The sequence below is a fragment of the Amblyomma americanum genome, chromosome 2, assembly GCF_052857255.1.
Source record: "Amblyomma americanum isolate KBUSLIRL-KWMA chromosome 2, ASM5285725v1, whole genome shotgun sequence".
Lineage (NCBI taxonomy): Eukaryota > Metazoa > Arthropoda > Arachnida > Ixodida > Ixodidae > Amblyomma > Amblyomma americanum.
In genome coordinates, this window is record NC_135498.1 from 104,276,977 (window position 1) to 104,301,333 (window position 24,357).

Below are 24,357 nucleotides of genomic sequence, written 5' to 3' on the forward strand. Positions count from 1 at the left end.
CACAAAGGGATCGGAGGCAGGTTATCTCGCATCGCGGCGCCAGGTTTACACCGTCCGTTTGCTGTAACCAATCAGCGGGGCTTAATGACGTTCATTATACATGTGATTTTGTGCCATTGAAACAGTGTATATTTTGACAGTCGCGCAGGTCTCGTTCGTTAGAAGCAAAAGTTCGCCTTAAGTGGGGCTGTTATATGTGGGCTCGACTGTACTGTGGCATCATATTGGCCGACAACTTGACCGTGCTCCTATGAAAAGTCCGTGAAAGTGGCATGAATCGCTTTTATATGAAAGTGCCACCTGGTAAAATGGATTCGAGTTAAACAAAACCCGTTAAAACAAAACCAGGGCCATGACTTGGGCTCCTAGCTGTTACTACAGTTGAACTTTGTTATAGCCCATGTTGACCGAGCTTCCAAAGGGAATCATCATTCCTTCGATGTATCCATTATTTCGCTCTAAAACGTTTTGTTATAACGAGGTTCGACTGTAATGGCATTCTGCCAACAAGCTGTGAAACATCATGGCAAAATAAGTGAGAAATAACTTTTTTTTTTACTCAGTTATTCCCAGAAAACTTTGTTAAATCGGGTTGAGTGGTAGTTTTCTTCATTTTTTCGTGGTATTGAGAGCATTGAACCCTATGGGTACGTGCCAGGGAATCAAAATTTGTTTGTTAGATCGGGCCTGAGTACCCTCATTTTGACTACCCACTCATACCTGACATAATTTTTGACCCGAATGGATTAATAGCTCTTATCAATTCCCTGAAGTTGTCATCATCGCAGGCATCGATGGAATTAATGCAAAAGTCCTCAGGAATACTAAACAGGTTGTAGCCAATCTACTCTCCCACATTTTCTATCAGTCACTTCATTCCGGTATCATACCCCAAGACAGGTAAGCTGCAATTATCCCAGCTCACAAAAGGGCCCTCCGTCATCAAGTAAGAATTATCGTCCAATTTCACTCACTAGCGTTTCCTTTAAACTATGGAGCATGGTTTTTACTCAGACATGATGAAATTTTTACAGTCTGTCAAATTCTTTCAACCTAACCAACATGGATTCGTAAAAACCTTTCCTGTTCAACTCGGCTAGCTCTATTTGCTAATGATGTTATTTCGAGTATGAATGTTAATATACCTGCGGATGCAATTTTTTTAGGCTTCGAAAAAGCATTCGATAAAGTAGCCCATAAACGTCTCTTACACAAACTGTCACACTTGAACTTAAACCTCTTTGTATTCACTTGGGTAAAAAAATTTTTGACTAACTGCCAGCAATTTGTATTTGCTAACAACCACGCGTCTTCATTGTCTCTTGTAACCTCTGGTGTGCCACAAGATACCATTCTAGGACCTCTACTATTTTTAATCTGCATTAACGATCTTCTGAATAATCTATAGTTGACTGTTCGGTTGTTCACTAACGACTGCATCATCTACCGTAGCATCACTAACAACAGTTATTCATTCCACCTGCAAACATACCTCGGCAAACAACATTGATTCATTCCACCTGCAAACATACCTCGGCAAACTCACGAGTGCTTACTCAGGATCAGTCACAAAACATTGGTCAACCTACGGGCTCACTCAAACTCCCACTCACAGAGGCTCGGGCTCACTCGAGCTCACGAACTCAAACTCATTTAGGCTCACAACTTACTTGGGCTCACTCAGACTCGTCACTCATCTGGGGTGAACCACTCATGGCGACTCACATCTCATCTAGGCTCACTCACTCATTTCAACTCACGACTCATCTGGACTCACTCATTTAAGCTCACTACTCATCTGGACTAACTCATTTCGACCCACGATTCATCTGGACTAACTCATTTCGACTCATGATTCATCTGCTGTCACTCATTCGAGCTCACTCGCACATTTCAACTCATGACTCACCCAGGCTCACCTTGACACAGGACTCCTATAAGCTCACACACCGGACAGCTGAATCGATTTTATGCCAACAGCCCAAGCTACGCGCCTGAAATGGCAAAAAATTTGTTATAAACACGGTGGTACAATGCGCTCTTAACTTCAGCTGGCTTGTAGCCAGGCCTGGCTGAGAGGCCTGCAGGTTTGTAGCTGCTGCTCGCGGAACGTAAAGATGGGACACTGCTGCATGTTTTCGGCAACCAATAAAAACAGTAAAGAAAGAAGTAGAACAACCGCGATACAGGAAGTACAGCTAATATCCAGATATCCAATGAGTCGAAGCGTGGCAACAAATCAACGTTTTTCTCCTTTTAGTAGTGTGCTATAGTGCAATAACCACAAAAATTAGATGCCAAGAAATAATGAAATTTCTCTATATCATCAACCTGACCAAAAGCATATTCAGCATTATGAGTGTGCAGGAAACATGCATTTATGAATGCTACAAGCTCGTGCCCAATCGCCATCATGGATTCACTTGAGATCATGGGATTATTCAACTTCACATCATAGACTTATTTGGTTTGATAGGCCCACCGTCTACCATACTGAACAGGAAGACTCAGATCGTGACCTGAATGTGAGCACGCTCTCACCACGGCTCAGATCATGACCTGAATGTGAGCCCGAACTCATTCACGACTCAGATCAAGACGTGAATGTGAATCCGGGCTCACTCACAACACGGATCATGATCTGAATGTGAGTCCTGGCTCACTCACAACTCAGATCATGATCTGAATGTGAATCCTGGCTCACTCACAGCTCAGATCATGATCTGAATGTGAGTTCGGGCTCAATCATGGCTCAGGTCATGACCTGAAATGAGCCCGAGTGAGTTCGCCGACCTATGCCTGCAAAATGACTTAGCACTCATTGAAAATTGATGTTCTAACTGGTTGATGTCTTTAAATGCTAATAAGATAACTCTTGTCTCATTTCATCGTCGTCAGTCGTTTCATCCATCAAATTACAGCATATGCGGTGGCGCGATAGCACACGCACCGTCATACAAATACCTAGGAATCAGCCTAACACACGACCTGACTTGGACTTCCCACATTATGAATATAACAAATGGTTCTAACTGTGTTCTTTGCTACCTAAGACGCAACGTACGGCTTACTCAGTAAAACTAACCGCCTATTTAACTTTAGTCAGGCCGAAACTTGAATATGCATCTGCCATATGGCATCTGCCATATGGGACCCCCATCAAGTTAGCCTTTTCAAAGCCCTGGAATCCGTCCAGAATCGCGTGGTGCGTTTCATTTATTCAGATTATTCTTACCGCACCAGCGTTAAATCACTAAAATCTCGAGCTAACCTCCCCTGCCTTGAATCGCACCGAAAGATAACTAGATTATGCCTTTATCATAAATTCTACTAATTACCCCTGAGCACTTCTGTCATTATCCCAGGCCAGCGTCATTCACGCCCACCCAAAAGCAGTGCATCCTCCTCGAACGTCCACCTCTGCCCATCTCAAGTCTTTCTTCAGCCAGGCTGCCAGAGAGTGGAACAACTTGCCAATGGAAACTGTTCTGCATAACACCCCTGAACGCTTCAAGGCATCAATCGAAGAACTAATTACTTAATACATATGTGAACCCACCCCTCATATAATGCCCTCTTGCGGGCCTTTGATGTACAAATAAATAAATAAATAAACTTCGGAAAATCGGGTTTCGTTAGATTGAGTTTTAACTGTAGTACTTTACCTCGTGGTGGCATTTTGACAGCCTATGTTTAGCGCATGTGGAACAGCAACAGCATGCTGGCCAAAGCGGGACTCTACACTGCATTGGCGCTTGACCGCCACCATATTCGACGGCTTCCGATGTGCTGCACCCATGCTAGCACTTCGTGCCCTCTTGGATGGGATGAATTTTGTTACGGCGCTTGGTACAGTTCCATCGGCATTAAGACGCGAATGATTAAAAGTGCAAAAGCAAAACTGCCGTGGGGGATGGCACGCGGGCAGCGCTGTAAAAGATGGTGTTGCTCAAGTTGGCTCCATGGCTTTTTTTCTGTCACCCGCTTTGTTCTTATCGCCTGCAGCTCAAAAGGTGCAATTTCTAGATTCAAATATATGAAGATTCTGTAGGATTAGAACAGCCGCCACGGAAACAGCATGGAACTGCCTATGAGCCACTAATTAGCCTGCTGCATGCATGCTCTCTTATTTAGTATTTACTTATGCAGTTATTTGTGGGAGTACATTACCACTTGCTTTACTCACTAGCTCGGTCACTCTCTTTACTTGCTTTCTATTTATTTAGTTAGTTATTTTTAGCTATTTACGGGAGTGTGCAAGCAGTTGAAGGAAACTGGCTTCAAATAATGGAATTAAACTCAATATTCTTCCTGTTACTGTACTGTGCACTAGCATTAATTCGAACTGACCTTTGGTCCAATAACATAAAGTGTATACATCAAAAAAAGCTCTGTTTAATTCAAACAACGTAATTGGAACAAATTTTCTGCTCATTTCAGTTATCGAGGGAAGACTGTATATGAGGTAATAAAAGGAGAGTGCCAACACAATACTAAGTTGTTTAATATTCTTTAAATTTTTCGGAGTTCACTTACAAGTGAAATTGAATGGAAGCATGCTCAGGTTGACAGCATTCAAGTCAGCAACAAGTGGAGAATCATAATTTCTGTCATTAAATCAGAAGTGATGCACAGGCAGACATAATGCAGGCAGGGGGGGCAGAGAGAGCCACCTCCAACTGAATTAGCAGTTTGGCAGTTCGGCTGTTCAGTGCAAAAATGCGTTGAAAAAGAATACTTTTGGCACAAAACAACTAAGGAGGAGGATAGAACACAAGACGAAAGGGCGCTCTTTCGTCTTGTGTTCTGTCCTCGTCCTTTCTTACTCGCCCAACGGAACATTTTATTAGAAATGTCTTGTTTCTTTCCTCTTTTTTTTTATCTCTTTCACTATACTGCTAGAACTCAAGTATTTGAGATGGTATTTGTTTGCTTGAACAGCCCATAAGTTGACCCTTTGAACAAGCTTACCTTTTTAAGGCTCTACTGGTGATGCCAGAGGTGGTTACTGGATGGTTAATGGATGGCAAGTAGAGCTGGCTGGTTGGCAGCACCTTGTGTGTGTATTTTTCTTCGTCTTCATCATCTTCACGCTGTTCAGGTCTTGGGAGTATTGTAGTCAGGAACACTTTGCTGAAAACACATTGTTACTGCCTGTGAGGCCTTATGCAGAAGCTGGCAGCACTGCTGTATGCATGTTGCATGTAACCGCTGCAGAGGAAAACAGATTTGGTGTTCCTCTAATGTTTCAAGAGAATCCCCTCAGGTAGCACACTTTGTGCCTGGTGAGTTGGTGTGTGGCAAAAAAAATAAAAAAGCCAATTACAACTCAAGGCTGTAGCATAGATTCTTATCTTGAAGGCCTGCAAAAGCTAGATACATACCACACTAAGGCACCCGTGTGCTCTGAGAAACGCCCACGCCAATGAACACAGTGAACGGCGACATCTTTAGCTTTGTATATCCTCGATTAGCTGAACTAATCCACATTAATTTTTGAATTCCGAGGCTATATGAAACCCTCCACCGCATAGTCTTGGCCTGCCAAGATATTAAAAGGGCCCCTCCTACAGCAGTGCCTACCCAATCGGTTAAAAATCACCAGATGGTCAAAATCATTCCGGAGCCCTCCACTACGGCACCTCTTTCTTCTCTTAGTCCCTCTTTATCCCTTCCTTTATGGCGCACAGCACGGTTCAGGTGTCTGCTGATATGTGAGACATATACTGCGCTATTTCCTTGCCCCAAAAACCGATTTTCAATTTTTTCAGTGCTCTCTCGTCATTGCATTCAACCAGCACAGCTCTTGCATGCTTTTGTAATTTGTGCTTTTGCGGCGCAAACTGCATGGCATCAGCCAGGCAACGATTGCGTCCCGAGATCCCTCTCTTAGCTTGTTCTGGCCGCTCCTTCTTTTATCTTTTCACTAACTTCAGCGGAGGCACTCGTAGTTGTACAAATCAGCAAGCGGGGAGGTGTTTGGGTGGATATTTGCCCACAATGACGTCATGGTGCTGGCCTTATGATAGGCTTTGATAATAACACTGATTGCGTGACTCTACCAATACTTGTGTGGTGCACGCTTGTACGGCTCTTCATTCCCGGTGGTGTCAAGGTCATGTGACCACGAGATGGTCATGTAATGGGTTGCACCACCATCAAGCCAGGAATCGGTTATTCACAGCTACACTGTAAAGCACCAGATTTCCTCATGTCGGGGCTTTAGAGAACGAGTTTAGAGAATTAAAACTACATATCAGCATTTATATTGCAGTTTTTATCGTGCCTCACATGACATTAAGTCCAACTACACAGCACAGCCATTGTTCAATTGATGAAACTGAAACCGAAACAATATGAGAGAAAAAATTCATTCATAAGTTATTTAGCAGTCATAGGCCATACTATAGAGTTATCCTTGTATTCTAATGTTCCTAATGTCTAACACATGATTTGAAAGAAGAAAACACTGAAGCAAAATTCTGGTGTCTTTAGTCCTTTAAGTCAAAAGCTCAGCAATAGCTGCAGTCACCTGTGCTCGGCCATTTAGCAGAAGCTGGTGGCCGGGCAAAGAGAGAGACAGCCAGTGTTCTCGCTAGGCTCTTGTGGGGTGGTAAATGGGCAGTGGTGGGGGGGAATGCTTGTGAAAACTGAGAGACATGTACGACCAGAGGTGGGCAGATGCCCTCATTTTTACTTTTCCTCCCTCACTTTTGAATCCATGGCCCCCTCTCACCCTCATTTTGAAAAGTTATCCGGCCCTCCCTCACCTTCACTTCGAAAAATTTCCTGGCCCTCCCTCACCCTCACTAACAGTCATTTTAAAACTCATTTGTAGTTGGGAACTTCTGGCAATATTAGTAATAAGCATAGAAGACAAGCCTTCAAGGTACTATTGGACGAGAGGCTAGAAGCTTATATTGTTGTGTGTACGTGTATGTGTTGTTTGAGCTAATATGTGAAACAAAACCAAGACAGTTACGAGTTGAGCCCAAAATATCACTCTGCCTTTACTTTTGGCATGCACTACATGCATACATATGCCCTGCACTTAGAACATTTCATTGTTATTTATATGCACTGCTATAATGAGTCAGTGCATTGTTGTGTCTATGCACAAAAACTGATGTACACCAAGAATATTTAGAAAAGAATGCAGTAGCGCTTACTACGACAGTTACAATAAGTGCTAAGCAGAGAATAGACTCGGAACAAGAGGAAAGTGTGTAGCTCGCGTAATTACTTTTACCCGATGACAATGCGATAGCACTGGATCTTCTGAATTTCACTACTTCTAATCTCTTGCCATTTCTTGCAATTTGCTGCATGCTCATTTCGTGACGCTCCCACGCGCATGGATGGAAGATGATGAAGACCACGTTTTCAAACTATAGCATGAGAAACTGGCAGTTTAACATGCGTGAACGCGGGTACATGACGAAGACAATGACATTGCAAGCACAGCTTGAGATCCTGGCTTGGTCCTTTTCTCTCTGCCTTCCTGACTTCACTCCAATCTACCTGGCTTCTGGCTGAATTATTAGCAGTAATCTTAGCCTTACGAAAATTAGAAACTACCGTTTCCCAGGTCCTGGTTATGACAGACTCTCTGCTCATTTGCTCTTCATTATCGTCACCCACTGAACCTCGGGCATTACGCCTCTTTACGTTCCTGATCCCACTTTATCTAAATTCAGTAAGGTTGCTTTGGGTACTGGGGCACAGGGGCTGTCACTTAATTGAGGTTGCTGATTCCCTAGCAAGGGCCTCTCTCTGCGACCCAATTATGGCTGCCCTGCCAACCTGTGCATATACAGCTGCAGTGAGGTTCCGCAGCTACACAATATTTCAGGAATTTGATGCCTCGGCTCTTACATCATCTCCCAAATAGCAACATCTTCTGCATCCTTGGAGTAGCAAAGACTGGCGCTCACGCAGACTAGAGGTCTCTTTCACGCGTTTTGCGTTGCCAAATTCTCTGCTAAATTTCTACCTTCTCAGATCTGGCCTGGTAGTTTCTCCACTGCTCCCTTTTTGTGCTGAACCTGAGATAATAGATCACTTCCTGCTGTTCTGCCCCCGCTTCTCTTATTTGAGGAGGCACCTGTTGCAAATTTCGTTTCACCATCTGGGTTTGCCTGTGTCCTCTGCCTGTGTCCCGGCGCTTCTTTGCTTAGACGAAGCGACAGGAGTGTGCGTTCTGCAGTGCAAAATTTCCTTCAAGAAACGCGGCGACTCCCGTTCTGAGTTTTTTTTTTTGTTCTCTTCCCGCTCTCAGTCAGTGCGAAATTGAAACATTACAGGCATTGTATACGATTATACACATTAAGCCATTGTCCTGTCTTCGATCTCCAAATTAACAGGACCCCTCTCTCTGCGTCGTCCTATCTGTCAGCCTATATACTATTACTATTCCTTTTCGTTTCAAACCGCTCCTGTTTCCAGCACTTTACCACCTGTGTCTTGGCTACTCCCCCGTAGTGGATGTGTGCCATCTTTATTTGAGACCAACCAACCATCCAGTTCGTACAGGCAGGTCATTAAGATTTCTCCCAACTGATTGTTCATCTGAGGGAAGTATATGAACCGACCAGGTTCAAACCAGAGTGGTACTCTCTATTGGTGATATGCTGAGCCTTACCTCGTGTCTAGTGCTCTGTTGCTCTGTCTTTTTTCGATGTGTTTCGTGGCGTTTCCTAAAAGCGTTGTAAATAATTTAGTTAATGTAAATAGAATTTATTTTCAATGTAATAAATACCATGCTTAAAAAAATATATGGCGATGGCGTTGTGGTGTGAAGCAGCGGCCAGGGGAACTGATTTTTTAGCACTGCCGCGGGTTCGGATCCCACTCCCCCAGCTATGAAGCTTCTTTTAAATTTATTTAGTGTATTCCCCCAGTGTGATGCCAAGTTTCCGCTGCAGTGAGGCTCTTATGCTGTCGCTCAAGATAAAACATTATTCAGGCCACTTGAAAATGAAACAGGTCGCTAAAGTGCAGCATTTGGCCTGAATAATGGTACTCATTAATTCCCCGAGTCTGGAGTGAACGATTCCTGTGGTTGCCATTTTAGTGCCCTAGCGCTTCCACTCCGCCGAAAAGCTGTCTATCCAAAGCCTGCTTCTAGCACATAGGTCACCTTGGTCACATGATGTTGTGACATCATCACAAGCTGCCCATCGGATTGTGAGCAAACTGCCCACTGCAGCAGTTCAATTAATGATTAGTTGCGAGAGATTCCTCAGAAACAACATGGGTCTCATAAGCCCCACCAACGCAGCACGTGCCATCGCAGGGCAGTGGCATGTAGCTTAGCCGCTGCACCTCTGCGCCAGGAGCGGAATCAGGAGTCCCAGGGATCTGTTAATATAGAGAATGATCAATTCTACCACAGTACAAGTCTAAAATGATGCACTATCACATAAATTTACACCAAATGATAAATCAGCCAAGTAAGCCAATTCAAGTCCAGCAAAAGCATAGAAAATCAAGGTAAGCCATGCAATACCGAGGTTAATGTTGCTAGCACACGATAATTCGTAGTTAACTCCAAGCTAAACCTCCCGTGATTTTTTTTCTTGCACGTCTACGCATTACACAAACCATGCCTGCAAGTAATTTGGTTCATAAAATCAGGCAATCGACACGCATCTCACTAGGGACAGAAATAAAGCAACAGATGTTCCTGTTATTTGCAGAGCAGAACAGCTTTTTGTTCTTTAGCACCTGATACAAAAAAAGGCGGAGCAAGCGATGATCCAGATCAAGGTGGTTAAGCTGCTGCTTTATTTTCGTGGTAAGAATACAGTGGCTGAATTTGCCCACCACTCTGCGGCACCGCTTTCCTATACCGTAATTCCAGAGAAAATATAAAATAGAACGAAGATACAACTGTACTGAACTACTCACAGTGTGAATGAAAAAATTCCACACCAATGCCTCCAACAGGCTTTGATTTGACAGTAGAATTTCGTAGATGCGTTTATTGCGCTGCAGCCAGTTTGAAACCTCACTGAGCTGAAATTGGACTTCGTACTGGGAAACAAGGCTTAGAACTTGGAAATTCAACTCTTACTAGGTATAATTTCTACATGTTTTTACTCTACACTCTGATCTTATGACATACTCAGGGCTGATAATGAATATGTTGACTGCGGTCAGAGGTGGGCAAATGCCCTCATTTTTACTTTTCCTCCCTCACCCTCGAATGAACAATTCCTGCGGTCACCATTGTAGTGCTCTAGCGCTTCCAATTCGCCGAAGAGTGGTTGCCTGCCTGTCCGAACCCTGCTTCTAGCACGAGGGCCAACCATGGTCATGTGGTGATGTGACTTAATCACAAGCTGCCCATCGGATTCTGAGCAAACTGCCCACCGTGCCAGTACAAGTTAATGATTAGTCGCCCGAGATTCCTCAGGAACAGCATAGGTCTCACAAGCACCACAAATGGCAGCGCCTGCCATCGCAGGGCAGTGGCGCGTAGCTTAACCGCTGCACCTATGCGCCTGGAGCGGAATCAGGACTCCCAGGTATCTGTTAATGTAGAGAATGACCAATTCTACCGCAGTACAAGTCTAAAGTGATGCAATATCATGCAAACTTAAATCATTTGATATATCAACCAAAGTAAGCCAGTTCAGGTCAAGCAAAATCATATAAAGTGAAGATAAACCTAGCAAACCCAAGACTAATGGTGCTAGAGCATGATAATTCGTGGCTAACTCCAAACTGAACCGCCTGTGATTTTTTTGCTTGCACATTTACGCATTATCCAAACCCTGAGTGTCAATTCTCTACCATGCCTGCAAGAAATTTGGTTCATAAAATCAGGCGCGGGATTACGCAGTCACAGGTCTTACCAGGGAAAGAAATAAACCAATAGATGTTCCTGTTATTTGGAGAGCAGTGCAACTTTTTCTTTTTTAGCACATCGTACAATACAAGGCCGAGCAGGCGATGATTCAGACCAAGGTGGTTAAGCTGCTGCTTCATTTCCATGCTAAGAATGCAGTGGCTGGCATTGCCCACCACATTGCTGCACCGGTTTCCTATAATGCAATTCAAGCGAAAATAGAAAGATGATACGACTGTACTGTACTCCTCACAGTGTGAATGAAAAAATTTCACACCAACGCCGCCAACAGGCTTTGATTTGAGAGTGGAATTTCGTAGGAGCATTTTTTGCGCCGCAGCCAGTTCTTTGAAACCTCACTGAGCTGAAATCGGACTTCGTTCCGGAAAACAAGGCTTACAACATGGAAATTCAACCGCCTTACTAGGTATAATTTCTAAATGTCTTACTCCACACTCTGATCATCTGACAGACTCAAGGCTGTTGATGCAAATTTTGACTGTGGTACCACACTTCCTGTTGGACTGGCAGCCACCAGCAAGGCCCAGCAAGTGCCCCCTTGTTAGCACTCTATACAGGGTGTTTCACCTAAGACTTTACACAATTTTTAAATGTAGGCTTTTTAAGTTAGAAGAGCATTTTTTTCCGCATAGCATTGGCAGCGGTGTAGTACAATGCAGCGACAGAGAAGGTGTGCGGCTTCCCGCTTTTCGTGTTCGCCTCGTGTACGTACAGACTGCAAAAATTGAGTCTTCCTCAGGAACCTTCACCTCAAGAACTAGTGCTTAATAGCGGGATATCATAACGGGCTCCACAGACAAAAAACATTAGCCATGAGTGCCACCACCCTCGCCCTTAGACAGTGCATCTTGCCCTCCCTCCCTCACCCTCACCTCATCATGTGTTCCCTCCCTCGCCCTCACCTCACCATGTCTTTCCTCCCTCACCCTCGTCCTCACAAATTTTCTTGCGCCCATCCTCCCTCACCTCACCGTGTGAAATCCTCATGAGGTGAGGGTGAGGACGGCCTCGTGAGGATGCCCATCTCTGAATTCTGTCTGTAGTACCATGGGCCCTGTTGGACCGGCAGCCACCCGCATGGCCCTGACAATGCCCCCTTGGTAGCACGCTATACAGGCTGCTTCACATAAATTTAAAAAAAAGGCTTTTTGAGTTATAAGAGCACTTTTTAGAGCGATAGCTGTTAGGTGCCCATCCCTGGCTTTCTCGTCACTGTCAGCATTACCGGTGGGTGCGTTAATGTCACGGTCAGCCTGGGTCGCATAAGTTACAGGTGGCTCTGATTGGAACAGCCGCCTGCCAGTGCAGGGGTGCATCACTTGGCCACTATACCAGCGCGCCAGGAATATATCCCCAAAACTAAACGCCTAAACAGCTGTTGCTGAACATTGTGTTACGAAGTCGTAACCATCCTGTGAATTTTTTTGTGTTTTTTTCGGCATAGCATTGTCAGTGATGTAGTACATCGTGGCAAAGGAGAAGGTGTGTGGCCCCCCCTAATCCTAATTCGTATTTGCCTCGTGTACCTTCAGACTGCAGAAACTCAGTCTTCCCAGGGAAGCTTCACTCTAAGTATTAGTGCCTAAAATGGGAATTCATAAAGAGCTGCACAGGCAAAAGACCTTAGCCTGGAGTACAGTTCGAGCCACCACCCTTGCAAAGTGCATCTTGCCCTCCCTCACCTCACTATGTCTTTCCTTCCTCACCCTCGTCCTCACGAATTTTCATGCGCCCATCCTACCTCACCTTCACCTCACTGAGTGAAATCCTCATGAGGTGAGGGTGAGGATGCCCACCTCTGCGGACTAATGACACCATTGTTTTTGGTTATACAACGACTGGTGTTTATTGCCATAGGGCTACTCTTTGTCAAGTGAGTGTGCATTACACAGGTTGCCAGATTACAAAGCAAAATAAGCTGCAATGAATGGTTTCTTCAGTGCTCATGCATTCCCAGACTGTTCTCTCAACCCCCAGTATAGTAGGATACAGGAGAACTTCAAGAGTGGGATATGATGGAAAGGGGGAAGCAGTTTCATTACTTTGAATGTGTGTAACACGGGTAAACTTAACTTCATCCTTGTGTGCAAATACTTCTTGGTCAGTGATATAGAACTGCTGGCATGAATGGAAAAACAACAGTCCAGACTTTATTTGGGGGCTGTGTTCATCTGCTTGCAGAGACCTAGTCACTCGGGGCCTCCTGGAGCATTTGTTACCCTTGTTTGAGCGGCAGTCAGCAAAGCCGGACTTCATCGCTCAGCTTGGGTGGATTGTCTTTTATGTGTACAACAGGTGAGAGTCCATGCAACCTGAACATTCCGCCCTTGTTACATGTGAATGGTGCTCCTGTGGCACCATTGCGGTAATGACATTAGGGCACCGGTAATGACATCAGCTGTACAGCTTTTCTCAAAAATATACAGCCCAAGGGATTATTTTCGGGCCGTGTTGTGTAGCACCTGTCGTATCGTAGGCGTTCCAAATCTCCAGAATGAGAGAAGTGTACTCCTGCTCATACCTCTTGGGCTCAGGACTTCCACGGGGACTACAAGGTCCCATTTACCAGGCTTAGAAGTGAACCCCTTGGGCTGTATATTTTTTACAAAGGCTGTGCAGACATTCTAACAATAATGATGCCTGTAACTGCAAAATTATTGCAAGTGGGTTTACATATTATAAAGGGCTTTACAGGGTGTATTTGTGATTGGGAATTGTCTGCACTGAACTCAAAGGGGTATGACGAGGTCGATTATTCAAAAGGAGAACATAGGGAAACTGCAGTGTGTTTGCACTGACTGCGATTCGAACTATTGCGAATCCCGTTGCTATATTTTCACTAGATCTGGAAACCATTTAATTCACGTGGCAGTTTTTGTTAACTCAAGCTCTTAATTTGCATCCTTCGGTATAACTGGTACTCACATAGCATAGCTTTTATAGTAGAAATCTTCTTCACATAGACGTACACAAAGAACTGGATTGTTGAATTCAGTCAGGTGTGGAAAGGAGTTTTACAAGGTAATTGGAGAGTGATATCATCATATGCATCATCATCACTGATGTTGATAAGTCGTTTTGCAGTATGCATTTTCTGTGCTTGTTACAAGTCTGCACATTTAGCAGCAGGTTTGTCCAGTTACATGTGAGCCTTAGTGAAGAAAAGGAGGTAATTAGTAGTCACAAGAGGAACCACATCATGTGCACACAGACCAACTTGGTTCAGGGTGCCAATTTCTTCCTGGGTGGTTTATGTACTAGCCTGATGAGCGAGTTTAAATCCACTGATGATGATGATGATAGCTTGTTTAATGAACACTTTACATCAGCACATACTCATAAGACTTGTGTTTATATGTGCTTAGCATAGAACTTTAGTTACGTTATGTGTGCATTATTCTTTATAGCTGTGTCCAGATTTCATGACAGCAAACTTCTCACGAAAGTCAGCCTTCTGACATTATAGCTATGTCGTTGTTTTTGGAGCCGAACTATACAAACAGCAAAGAAAAAGCATTCAAAGGAATGAAGTAAAGGCACAGGGCAACGGTGTCTTTCTGCCTTTGAATGCACCTCTCATTTTCTCCTTCAGGATAGAAACTGCAGAGTAGGCACATTGCATGACAAAAGTCCGCATGCCTTTACTCCTTTTTCATTTCAGTGGCGTCATGCAGTCTGAAGAATTGGAACACACAGCAAAACTGTGCCATCTGGTGGCAAACAGGACGGTTCTGTATAGCACAGCACCAAAGGAAAATGCTCCAGTAAGTGGGCTTTCTCTATATTGGTGATTTTCACAAAATCGACGCCATACTGTGGCGGCGCTACAAACAATACTGACCAATTGCCCATTTAAGCTTTGAAGATAATAATGGAATACTGGGGAATGGGCGCTTGCTAGGTCCAGGCATGAAACTCCAGAACTGGCACATGGTCGAGTGGGCCCTCGCTTGGTCCGACAACTGATCATTAAATTCAAGAGCGGCGGCCACCGGGAGCAAGGGTTCGGTACCTCGTAAACACAGAAAATTAAATTCAGGATGGGGGCCACCGGGAGGAAGGGTTCGGTACCTTGTAAACACAGAAAATGGCAGAGGAAGAACAGCTTATTAGAAGACAAGAAAAATCGGGTGATTAAAGCCCAGCTAACCTTCATTGTCGAATCCGTCGAACAACTCTCCCTCTATGCCCTCGATGGCACTGCACCGCTCGCATTTTCCTGGCAGTAGTATACGAGTGCATTGTCAAAATAATAAAAAGTCCGTAAAAACCACGCTGCAGCAAGTCACAATGCGATTGGATCTGACCAGTCGACGATCGTGAAACAAACGCAAACAAAAGCGAATGTGCATGGGGAGAAAGTAAACCGTTGGATAATGTGACCACATGATCGGAAACTCTCCGTCAACACCTTTGCGTACGGCTCACAATTCGTCGGCTCCCTCTTTCCTATGCTCCTTTCATCTCGTTCATGGAGTTCCAAGGTCACTCTTGTTCCTTTTTTCAAGACTATGCAAGACTATCGATAGTTGTGTCGCTATCGAACTATCGATGGTAAGAAAAACTATCGATAGTGGTATCGATAGTACTATCAATAGCAGTATCGATAGTTACTATCGATAATAATATCGCTAGCGCTATTGATAATACTTTCTAACTGTCCCAGCTACCTTTTAAACTGAATTGTCCCACTTTCGCGCCTCAATTTAAAGTGGTAGTCATTTTAGTTTAACTCTTGCAAGCTCTCACAACCCCGATAGTTATCTTTGAAATTGGTTAACTTGTATACAGCTCGGCGTGTAGATGAAAAATGCACCAGGCTCACAAAGTGCATGTGCCATGCTATCATGAGCCACAGCAATTAACGTTCGTTCTTCTTGTGCCGTCTTGTTGCATTCTTCGTCATGCCATCGAGTGCCTTAATTGCGATGTGATACATAAATAAATATATTTATTTAGAACTGTTTCATGTGGTCTGTAATTTTTTGCTTATATTTAACTTTTATCTAGCTGGTGTATCAAGATGTCCTCCTTATTTGTTGTTTCATTGGAAATACTTCACAGGTTTGAGCAATAAATCACTGTTGTGCTTACCACCTCAGCACTGACGAAATGCTTGATAAGCATCGCCATACATCTGCACAAGGTAGATATGACCGCGCATCTTGTAGACAAGTATGCTTCAGTGAGGGTGTGACAGTTCAATAAACAGAGATCGCACAGCTCAAAATCGTGCAACTCTATTTTTCCGTTATGCATCAAGCCATGCAAGTATACTTGTGAAGAACTATTTCCATGCCATTTACATGCCGCAGACTCCAACTCTGCACGTAGAGAGCCAAAAATTCACCCTGGTGCCCTTAGTCTTTAATGTCATGACTAATCGATAAACCCAGTTTCCTTTTACATGTTTTCTAGCACATTTTTGTTACATCTTTTCCCAATAACCAATCTGAATGAATGACACCCTGTTGAACTAAATTCATAGTAAAGATGTTACAAGGTTCTTCCTTCTTCGCACCTCACTTCTTTCGAGATGCTCGCTTATTTGGCATTGGACGTGTAGCTGACAGCCAGACTACGGACGATCGATGACAGACAGATGAATGAAGAAACTGGACTTTTATAACACTTGAAAAACTCTACACAACTATACACAGCAACAACAGGGGCTGCACGTTCAGCTACCAAAGCTGACACAAATTGACGCTCGTGCTTGGTGCTTTTATCTCAGTGACCAGTATATGATCACTTCGGACTGTCTCAGAGGGTTCGCTCCTTTCCTCGGTTGCTATCGCCACCCTGTGGGTTTGCGCACTCCTTCCGGTGGCGTTGTCCTTCTTGCTTTTGTCGGTCTGCCCAGAGAGCGGGCAAACAATTTCTTCTTTTGTTTTCGCCTTTCTGGACTAGAAGTAATAGTCAAAGTATGTGCACGTATGGGAGGCGAACTGCATCCACGTGTCGTCTTTCCTCTTGAACGCCTTTTCAAAGCACTCCAGGTACTGTGCTGGGATCACCTTCAGCTCGTTGAGTACTGCGGCCTTCACTGCGTCATAGCTACTGCGTTCCTCGGCTCCTAGTCCCTGCAGGAGGTACGTCATCCGTTCGGTCAGCGCTGGCATGATGAAATGCATGCGACTCGTCTGGCACATTGTACGAAATGAACATGCTTTCTACCTCGGCGAACCATAACGGTGCGTCCACAACATTGGGCAGGTTGAGACCCTTTAGAATTTTAGCGCACCGAGTTACCGGGTCTAAGCCTGATCGCATGTACCCATTGGCATCTTGGCCAGCGGTGCTCTGTCTACCATTCGCCGACCTTGACTGGGAATTCTGCAGGGCGGTGCGCTCATTGGCCTCATCGACAAATAAGTTTATTGGTATGGTGTAGTGGTTTACTTTTGAGTATAAATGTAATGATGAACTTACTTCGTGACTTTTTTTCAGAATTAAATATTTTATCCATCTACAATATGTTTAATAAATGCATGAATTGAGTATTGCTGAAAGTCAATTGTCGCAGATGTGCTGCAGTGGCACGGGGGTTATGGTACTTGGCTGCTGACTAGGAAGACGCGAGTTCGATTCTGGCCACGGCGGCTCTATTTCGATGCAGGCGAAAGGCTAGAGGCCTGTGTACTGTGCAACACCAGTGCACTTTAAAGAACCACAGCTGGTCGAAATTATTCGGAGAACTGCGAAACGCACCCCTCATAGCCTGAGTCTCTTTCGGGCATTAAGCCTCTCATAAAACCGTGAATCGCAAATGTTTTGGTAATATCGCTGGGCAACGAATGCAGAATATCGATAGTGTTACTATCGATGGTCTTACTATCGACAGTCTTACTATCGATAGTAGCACTACTTGAGCTTGCAATTGATTCTTTCTCACAGGATCAGGTGGTGGCTGTGCATAGGCTTGCCCCTCTTAGGAATGGTCCTGCTCCCGTTCTAGTAAGATTTTCAGCCGTCAGCATTCGAGATAAGTGGCTGCTTGCTCGGTCAAAACTCCTATCCTTGAATCACAGCAATAAACATTCCAAGTTGTTCTTTGCCAAGAACCTTTCAAAAAGCAACAGAGAACTTTTTTGGGCTTCATGCACTGCAGCCAAGGCAAAGGCCTATGATATTGTGCGTGTTAAGAACGGTCACATTTACTTGCGTAAGAATGAAGGAGTCCCATCCATTCGTGTTAGGCATTTGTCGGACTTATGTCTTCTGGTTTGCTTTCATTTCGTGATTTTTCCGCTTTTCATGACACATTCCATACTACTACTGAAGGTTCTTTTACTGTTCTTCACGTGAACATTAAAAGCCTTCGGAGGCACTGGGACAAATTTTGCTTTGTGGTCAGTGTATTAAATGATTCCATTGACGCTTTCGCTTTGACCGAGATTAACATTTCATATAACCATTCGCAGCAATTTTTGATTTTGGGATACGTTAGCTTTTTCTTTACTCGTGACTCTGGGCTAGGGGGCGGTATAGCGATTTTTGTCAAGGACAGTTGGGTTTCGACGACTACTTCTATCTCATTCACCACTGCGGAATCATTACCTATCTGCATTCACAAAGGACTTTTTTGACACAACTGTAGTTGCTATTTATCGTCCGTCGAAGTAAAATATTGCTTATTTCATCGAAGAGCTGAGCAAACCTAACTTTCCACAGGGTCGTATTTGCATGATTGGTGACATCAATATTGACCTTCTAAAAACTAAAAAACAATTGGTTGTCGATTACTTAAACACTCTTGCAGATGCCTGCATTGATGCCACAATCAACCTTCCCACGCACGTTGATATGTTTGGTAGTAAATTAGTATCGTCATGCCTTGACCACGTGAACAGTTGCCTTGAACACAATGAATCCAGTTCATTTATAGTAAGACAAAAATGTCGGACCATTTCTTCGCTGGCTGTTGTGTTTTTCCTTAAGCTGGGATAAGGGCTATTAAAATAGCAAGATAAATTGGACACAATCGAGGTCTTTGACAGACTTCGACTTGACTCCGCAATGGAAAAATACGACTGGGATCTGTTCCTAACTCACACTTCTGAAAGCTCTCTTTATGATCCATTTGTTAAATCTTTCACGCAGTTGTTGGAGTCCTGTAAAAAAAACTATAATCATAAAGCAAAGAAAGACTGGTTGTCCATGGATTAACAACGTTTTATCGGCTGTTGCGGAAAGGGAAATGGCTTGGGCCTGTTGTAGCTGTTCGCCTACGAGCACTCAGTTGAGGGCACTGGACAGGTCTGCCTGCAACAGGGCTAATGCGTTACTCAGATCAAAAAGACGTCAATATTTCCAAGCAAGGTTCACGGCATCGAAAGGGAAGCCAGCTAGGTCCTGGGATGTTATTAATCGCTTACGTGGCTCTGCACCTTGAAATGTAGCTGATTCCATTTCCCGCAACTTCAGAGCGTTACTTCTGACACTTTCTGATGAGTTCAATGCTTTTTTTTCGGCTGCTGGTCTAGTTGCACATTCAAAAACTCGCAGTCTACCATCTCGCAGCATGCAATCTGTGCTTGAATCAGCATTTCTACCAGCTTGCACTCAAGACAATCTATGTTGCAATCTTTCTGGCTTTAGCAGGCGAAAGTCTCCAGGGTGGGACGGTATCTCAGTTGATACACTTTTCAGAAATTTTGAATGAATAAAGCATGTTCTGCTTGCGATTATCAGTGGTATAATTTCCACCCAAATAGTACCTGAGGGCTTGAAGAAAGCTATGGTTATCCCTATCTACATTCAAGCCCACATGTAACGGCCCCACTTAAGACGAACTTTCGCTTATAATGAACGAGACCTGCTCGACCGACAAAATATACATTGTTTCAATGGCACAAAATCACACGTATAACGAATGTCATTAAGCCCTCCTGATCAGTTACAGCAAACGGGCGGCATAAACCCGGCGCTGCGATGCGAGGTAACCTGCCTCTGACCCCTTTGTGCGCCCGGCGCGCAATATGTTTTCAGGCTGAGCCTCATCGCAAGCAAACTGCCCGCCCCGTTTCATGCCGCTCTTTAAAGGGGCCCCGAAGCACATAATCAGTGCCTTCTTTTGCCTCTTGGTTGCATAGAATGAGTTATAGTGACGCTATTAGCACTGGTCATACCGCGTATACTCCTGTTTTTAATATTTTAATCAGCTCGCAAAAACAAATTCATGGCGCTGACGGTGTCACCATACAGTGGCGGTTTTTAGCAGTGGATACGACATCACTTGGTGCGAGCTTCATGATTGGACAAACAGTAAATATACTTCAAATTTGGTTAATAACTAGAAATACGTTTTGTCAAGTTTTTGTGTTTTATATTACATCGACAAAACCAATTTGTTTGCCTTAGATAAAAGCGCTGTAAAGCAAGTAAAACAAAAATACACCTCCAGAGGCTCTGACTACTTTTTGCATGGAAGGACTTTGCGCCTCTCTGTAAACATCCTACAACCTAGCACACAACACTTAAGGGCTTTGCGGAATCGATCTGATCAAGCCATTGCACTCTATAAACGTTTGTTTCGGTCCCAAGGAAGGATGGAAAGAAAACAGCCGTTCGTTTCACATTTAGCTGTGCGCATCTTCAGCTTGTGGAGGATCACCAGGCGGCGGCGCCAGATGGCGCCACATTGCCATCAACAGTGCACGCTCCTTGCTCGCCGTGACCAACCAGCACGCTAGGAGCGACAGGCAATGGTAGGCAGTAAGCAGTAGCAGTACGCGCTATGCTAAACGTGTCTGATATCTTGCGTAGGCCATCACACCGTCTCAGTATCTCGCGCTCGAGTTCAGATCCAAAAGTCAGGGAACGTCACTTATCAGTGTTCCGTTCTGCGCCGCCGACGGGACGGTGAAGCATCGCTGGGTCAACTGGACGTTCACATGGTTGTGAATCATGCAAATGGCGCTGCCAGCCTTGACAAGAATGAGTTACATAGAACAGGCAACCATGGAGTGCAAACTTCCGCAACGAGGTCAGATAGGCTACTTTGGTTGGTCCCCCTAAGTGTCATCATTGGGAGAGTGAAATGGGAATGGGAAGTTGTGCGAAAATCGAGTTGAGAGCAGTATTTTATTTGCTTGTATTTTGAAATTTCTTCATTGAATAACTCCCGTTCCTATGCATCGATTCTTGTAATTATTTTTGATTCATCGTCTGTGTGACATAAAGAATCGACATAAAGTGTAACCAGAATCCGTTCAAGTAGTGTTTCGCAGCTCCTTTAGGCGAGCTACCCTTTCCCCGCCGACGCGCCTTCCAAGATTGCCCTCCCGCCCCTCCTCGCAACTTCACTTCCTCCTCCTCACTCTCTTGCAAATCCACGCATGGCCTCCACAATCAACCGCGCCGCTGCCAATGCCAATCGCGGAGGCCACGCTCCGTGAAGCCAAGACATGGGAGCCAAGACGTGGCTGCACTGACGCTCACGGATGCCCCTCATAGGACTCTCCCCAGCGCGCGCTTTTGTCACTTTTGTTGTGTTGTGGACGTTTCGTTGGCTTCTTTCAAATCTCGGGCCCTGTGGTTGTAATTCGGTATGGCAGACGGGAACACCGTGCCCATTTCCATTGTATTCAGCGGTAGAGATGATGAAAGCGGCCTGTGCGCCACCACTGCCACTGGTGAGCGGAACTGCTTCTGCAAGGCCGGCTTCGTCGAGTGCCTGATGCCGGGCCTGACGCTTCGGAAGATGACCAGCCCGGCGGCAATTTGTGGCAGCGCGTCGTCGACTCCGACATGGGGGGCCATGACATTGGTTGGAATGATTTTTTTTCCTGTCGATGACGACGCCGACACCGCGGAACCGTGCACGGACAAGGGCATCGTTTCTGAAGTGCGGGACGAGAGTGACGTGGAAGAATCGGATGAGGATGAAACTTCGGAGCCAGCACCCATAAGCGCACCTGTAGCAATGGTCTACATAGAGAGCCTCAGACAACTTTTCTGTGCCAAGGGCCTGGGCGAAGAGCACGCTTCTGCTTTAAATAAACTCAAAACCTCCCTCATCGGATCTGCGCTGCAAAAACAGACGTCCATCACGGATTTTTTTGCAAAGAAAAAATTTAGTGTTTTGACAAGCAGCTGTCTTTAAAGCTGTGGTCCACTTACTACAAACTTCGGGATATAACGAACGGACGCCACGTGACGCTGTTCGTTATAAGCGGGCTCAACTTATAAGAATGGAGTAAAAGATAAAGTTGAAAATTATTGTGATATTTCGACCCTACCATGCATTGTGCTTGTTTTGGAAAAACATATTTCAACAGCGATGATCAGTTTTCTTGAAGCTCATGACCTGTTCTCTGGTAATCAGTTCGGGTTTATTAAGGGTCGTAGTATGCTGAAAGCGCTTGATGAACTATGTGATCTTCTAAACAGCTGCATTGAAGAAAATGAATTTGCTTGTGCTTTATTTTTGGATGTGTCCAAGGCGTTTGACTTGGTTAATCATGTTGTTTTGTCAGATAAACTCCACAATTATGGGTTTAGGGGTCCTTTTCTGTCTCCTCTTGTTAACTATCTATCCAATCGTTCACAGCTCGTTGCATTAGGTAAATATAGAAGTTGCCTGCTGCAGATAAATTCCGGCGTTTCTCAAGGATCCATACTTGCACCTATTTTGTTTAATTTATATGTCAATGATGTGAGCTCTGTCTGCAAACTGTACCATGTTTTTCAATACGCTGATGATACGCTCTTAGTTGCTAGACACAAGGACTATATGACGGCGTTATCTTTTATCCAACACAACAGCGAGTTAGTTATGGAATGGTTCAGCAACAATGGTTCAGCAATAACTTAATTAATGTTACCAATAAAAAACACTATTTGTATTTTTTCACAATTATTTAAAGGTAATTTCTAATGATGTGTTAATTCGTTTGCACAGACCAGATTGTGCTCATTGCAAATGTCCATCAATCGTGCCTGTGTCAACGGTCAAATACTTAGGAGTATTCTTCGATTCCGACATGTCTTGGAATACCCACTTGTCTTTTGTCTGTTCTCAGCTCCGGAAAGTTGCATGTTTGCTGCACTCTGTTGAGACCTTTTGCCCTATGTATGTACGCAAGCAAATAGTATACGCCTTAGCCTACTGTGTGGTACGCTATGGTATTTGCTGCTTTTATTTCTGCTATGCCTTTTGGCGAAAGAAGGTCAACAGCATACTGAAATCTACCCTTAAATCAGTGTTGCATGGTAAGGCACGAGATGAAAATAGTAGCGCTTTTGAACTTTTACATATGCCTGACTTTTCTCATCTTTTTTTCTGAAACAGTGGTTTTTAAACACATCTGGACAAGCAATTTTTGTACACCATATGTTCCTGTTAAAGATCTGCAAACTCGCAATCGTTTTCTCGTGCCTAGAGTGCGAACCCGTTATGGTGAGCATCTTCGAAAACATTGTTCCTTCTATTCTTAACCGGTTGCTCAAAGAAATATTTTCTGCTAATTCCAAAAAGATAGTGAAAGCTTGTCTTGTGAAATTACATTGTTAGTTCCAGTATTTTACATGTTTTTGTTTTCTCTCCTTTTGTGTGTATTTTGCGTTTGCTCTTTTGAAACCCATTTTTCTTCTCACATCCTTTTTTTTTTTTGCAACTTGTCTGCTCGGTGCATGGTTTATATGCTGTCTGCTGCAGGGCACTACCACTCAAGCCTTCTGAGGGTTTGGCAGGCCCGCATTTGTACTTTAAAGAGGAAATAAAATTTTATTAATATTATTATCGATAGTTTTTTTACACTATCAGTCGCTTCAAAAAAAACAATCGGTATTATCGATAGTAAATTTTCCAGTAGTTTTACATCACTGGGATATGGGCATGGGCACTTGCTAGGATTTTAAGGAAAATTCAGAACTGCAAGAAAACGAGGGTGGGCGCTTATTCGAGCGTAAGCAGGTGCTCAGTATTTTGTGGTAGTCTAAGAAGGGTCACGCGCTTGGAACCACATTGTTCGCTCCATTTCATAAGCGGTTTGCCAGCACAGTCAGACATTGCTGTCTGCGTTTTGTGGTCAAAAATTAACAGTATGTCTTAGAAGCGCTGTTACATGGATGCCTCCACTAATATAACAAAGTAGAATAGCTGCTAAGTGCCATTGCTTGAGTTGTGCGGTGCCAGCAATACACAGTGAAAATGGGAATGACAACTTTCCACACTGTAGTGGAACATTTGCATGGTTATGAGAATGCGGTTGCCGTCAGGCACCGAGCCTATAAAATATTCTTTTCTCGGACTGGAAACACCTATGTAAATATGAGGTGCTATTTGTTAACAGATATCACTGAGAACACATGACTGATGGACACATTTCAAGCGCAAAGCGATTTGCTTATGGCTGTGTCTGCAATGGCAGGCCCTATTATGACATGTGAGTGTGGTAATAGGGTGTCACATTATCCACAGAAAGCAAGGGGTGATGTAATGATTTCCTTCTGATTACATTTCAATTTTTTTGCACTTC

The 24,357-nt window shown here is 44.2% G+C and overlaps 1 protein-coding gene and 1 long non-coding RNA gene across 3 annotated transcripts in view; one reads left to right on the forward strand and one right to left on the reverse strand.

Annotated features, from left to right (window-relative positions):
* The window catches only part of LOC144121706 (transmembrane and coiled-coil domain-containing protein 6), a 52,027-nt gene that overhangs the window by 11,114 nt on the left and 16,556 nt on the right, over positions 1-24,357 (forward strand). Inside the window, exons 7-9 of one of the 2 annotated variants that reach the window (XM_077655055.1) lie at positions 13,055-13,168; positions 14,535-14,637; positions 23,169-23,276. In XM_077655055.1, coding sequence (XP_077511181.1) covers positions 13,055-13,168; positions 14,535-14,637; positions 23,169-23,276 — 325 coding nt within the window. The remainder of the gene's footprint in view (positions 1-13,054; positions 13,169-14,534; positions 14,638-23,168; positions 23,277-24,357) is intronic. The other variant, XM_077655056.1, reaches the window with a different exon arrangement.
* Positions 447-24,357, reverse strand: part of LOC144121707 (uncharacterized) — a 29,509-nt gene continuing 5,598 nt past the window's right edge. Inside the window, exons 2-3 of the long non-coding RNA XR_013312676.1 lie at positions 4,972-5,133; positions 447-1,994 (exon numbers count right to left, since the gene is read on the reverse strand). This is a non-coding gene — a long non-coding RNA (uncharacterized LOC144121707). The remainder of the gene's footprint in view (positions 1,995-4,971; positions 5,134-24,357) is intronic.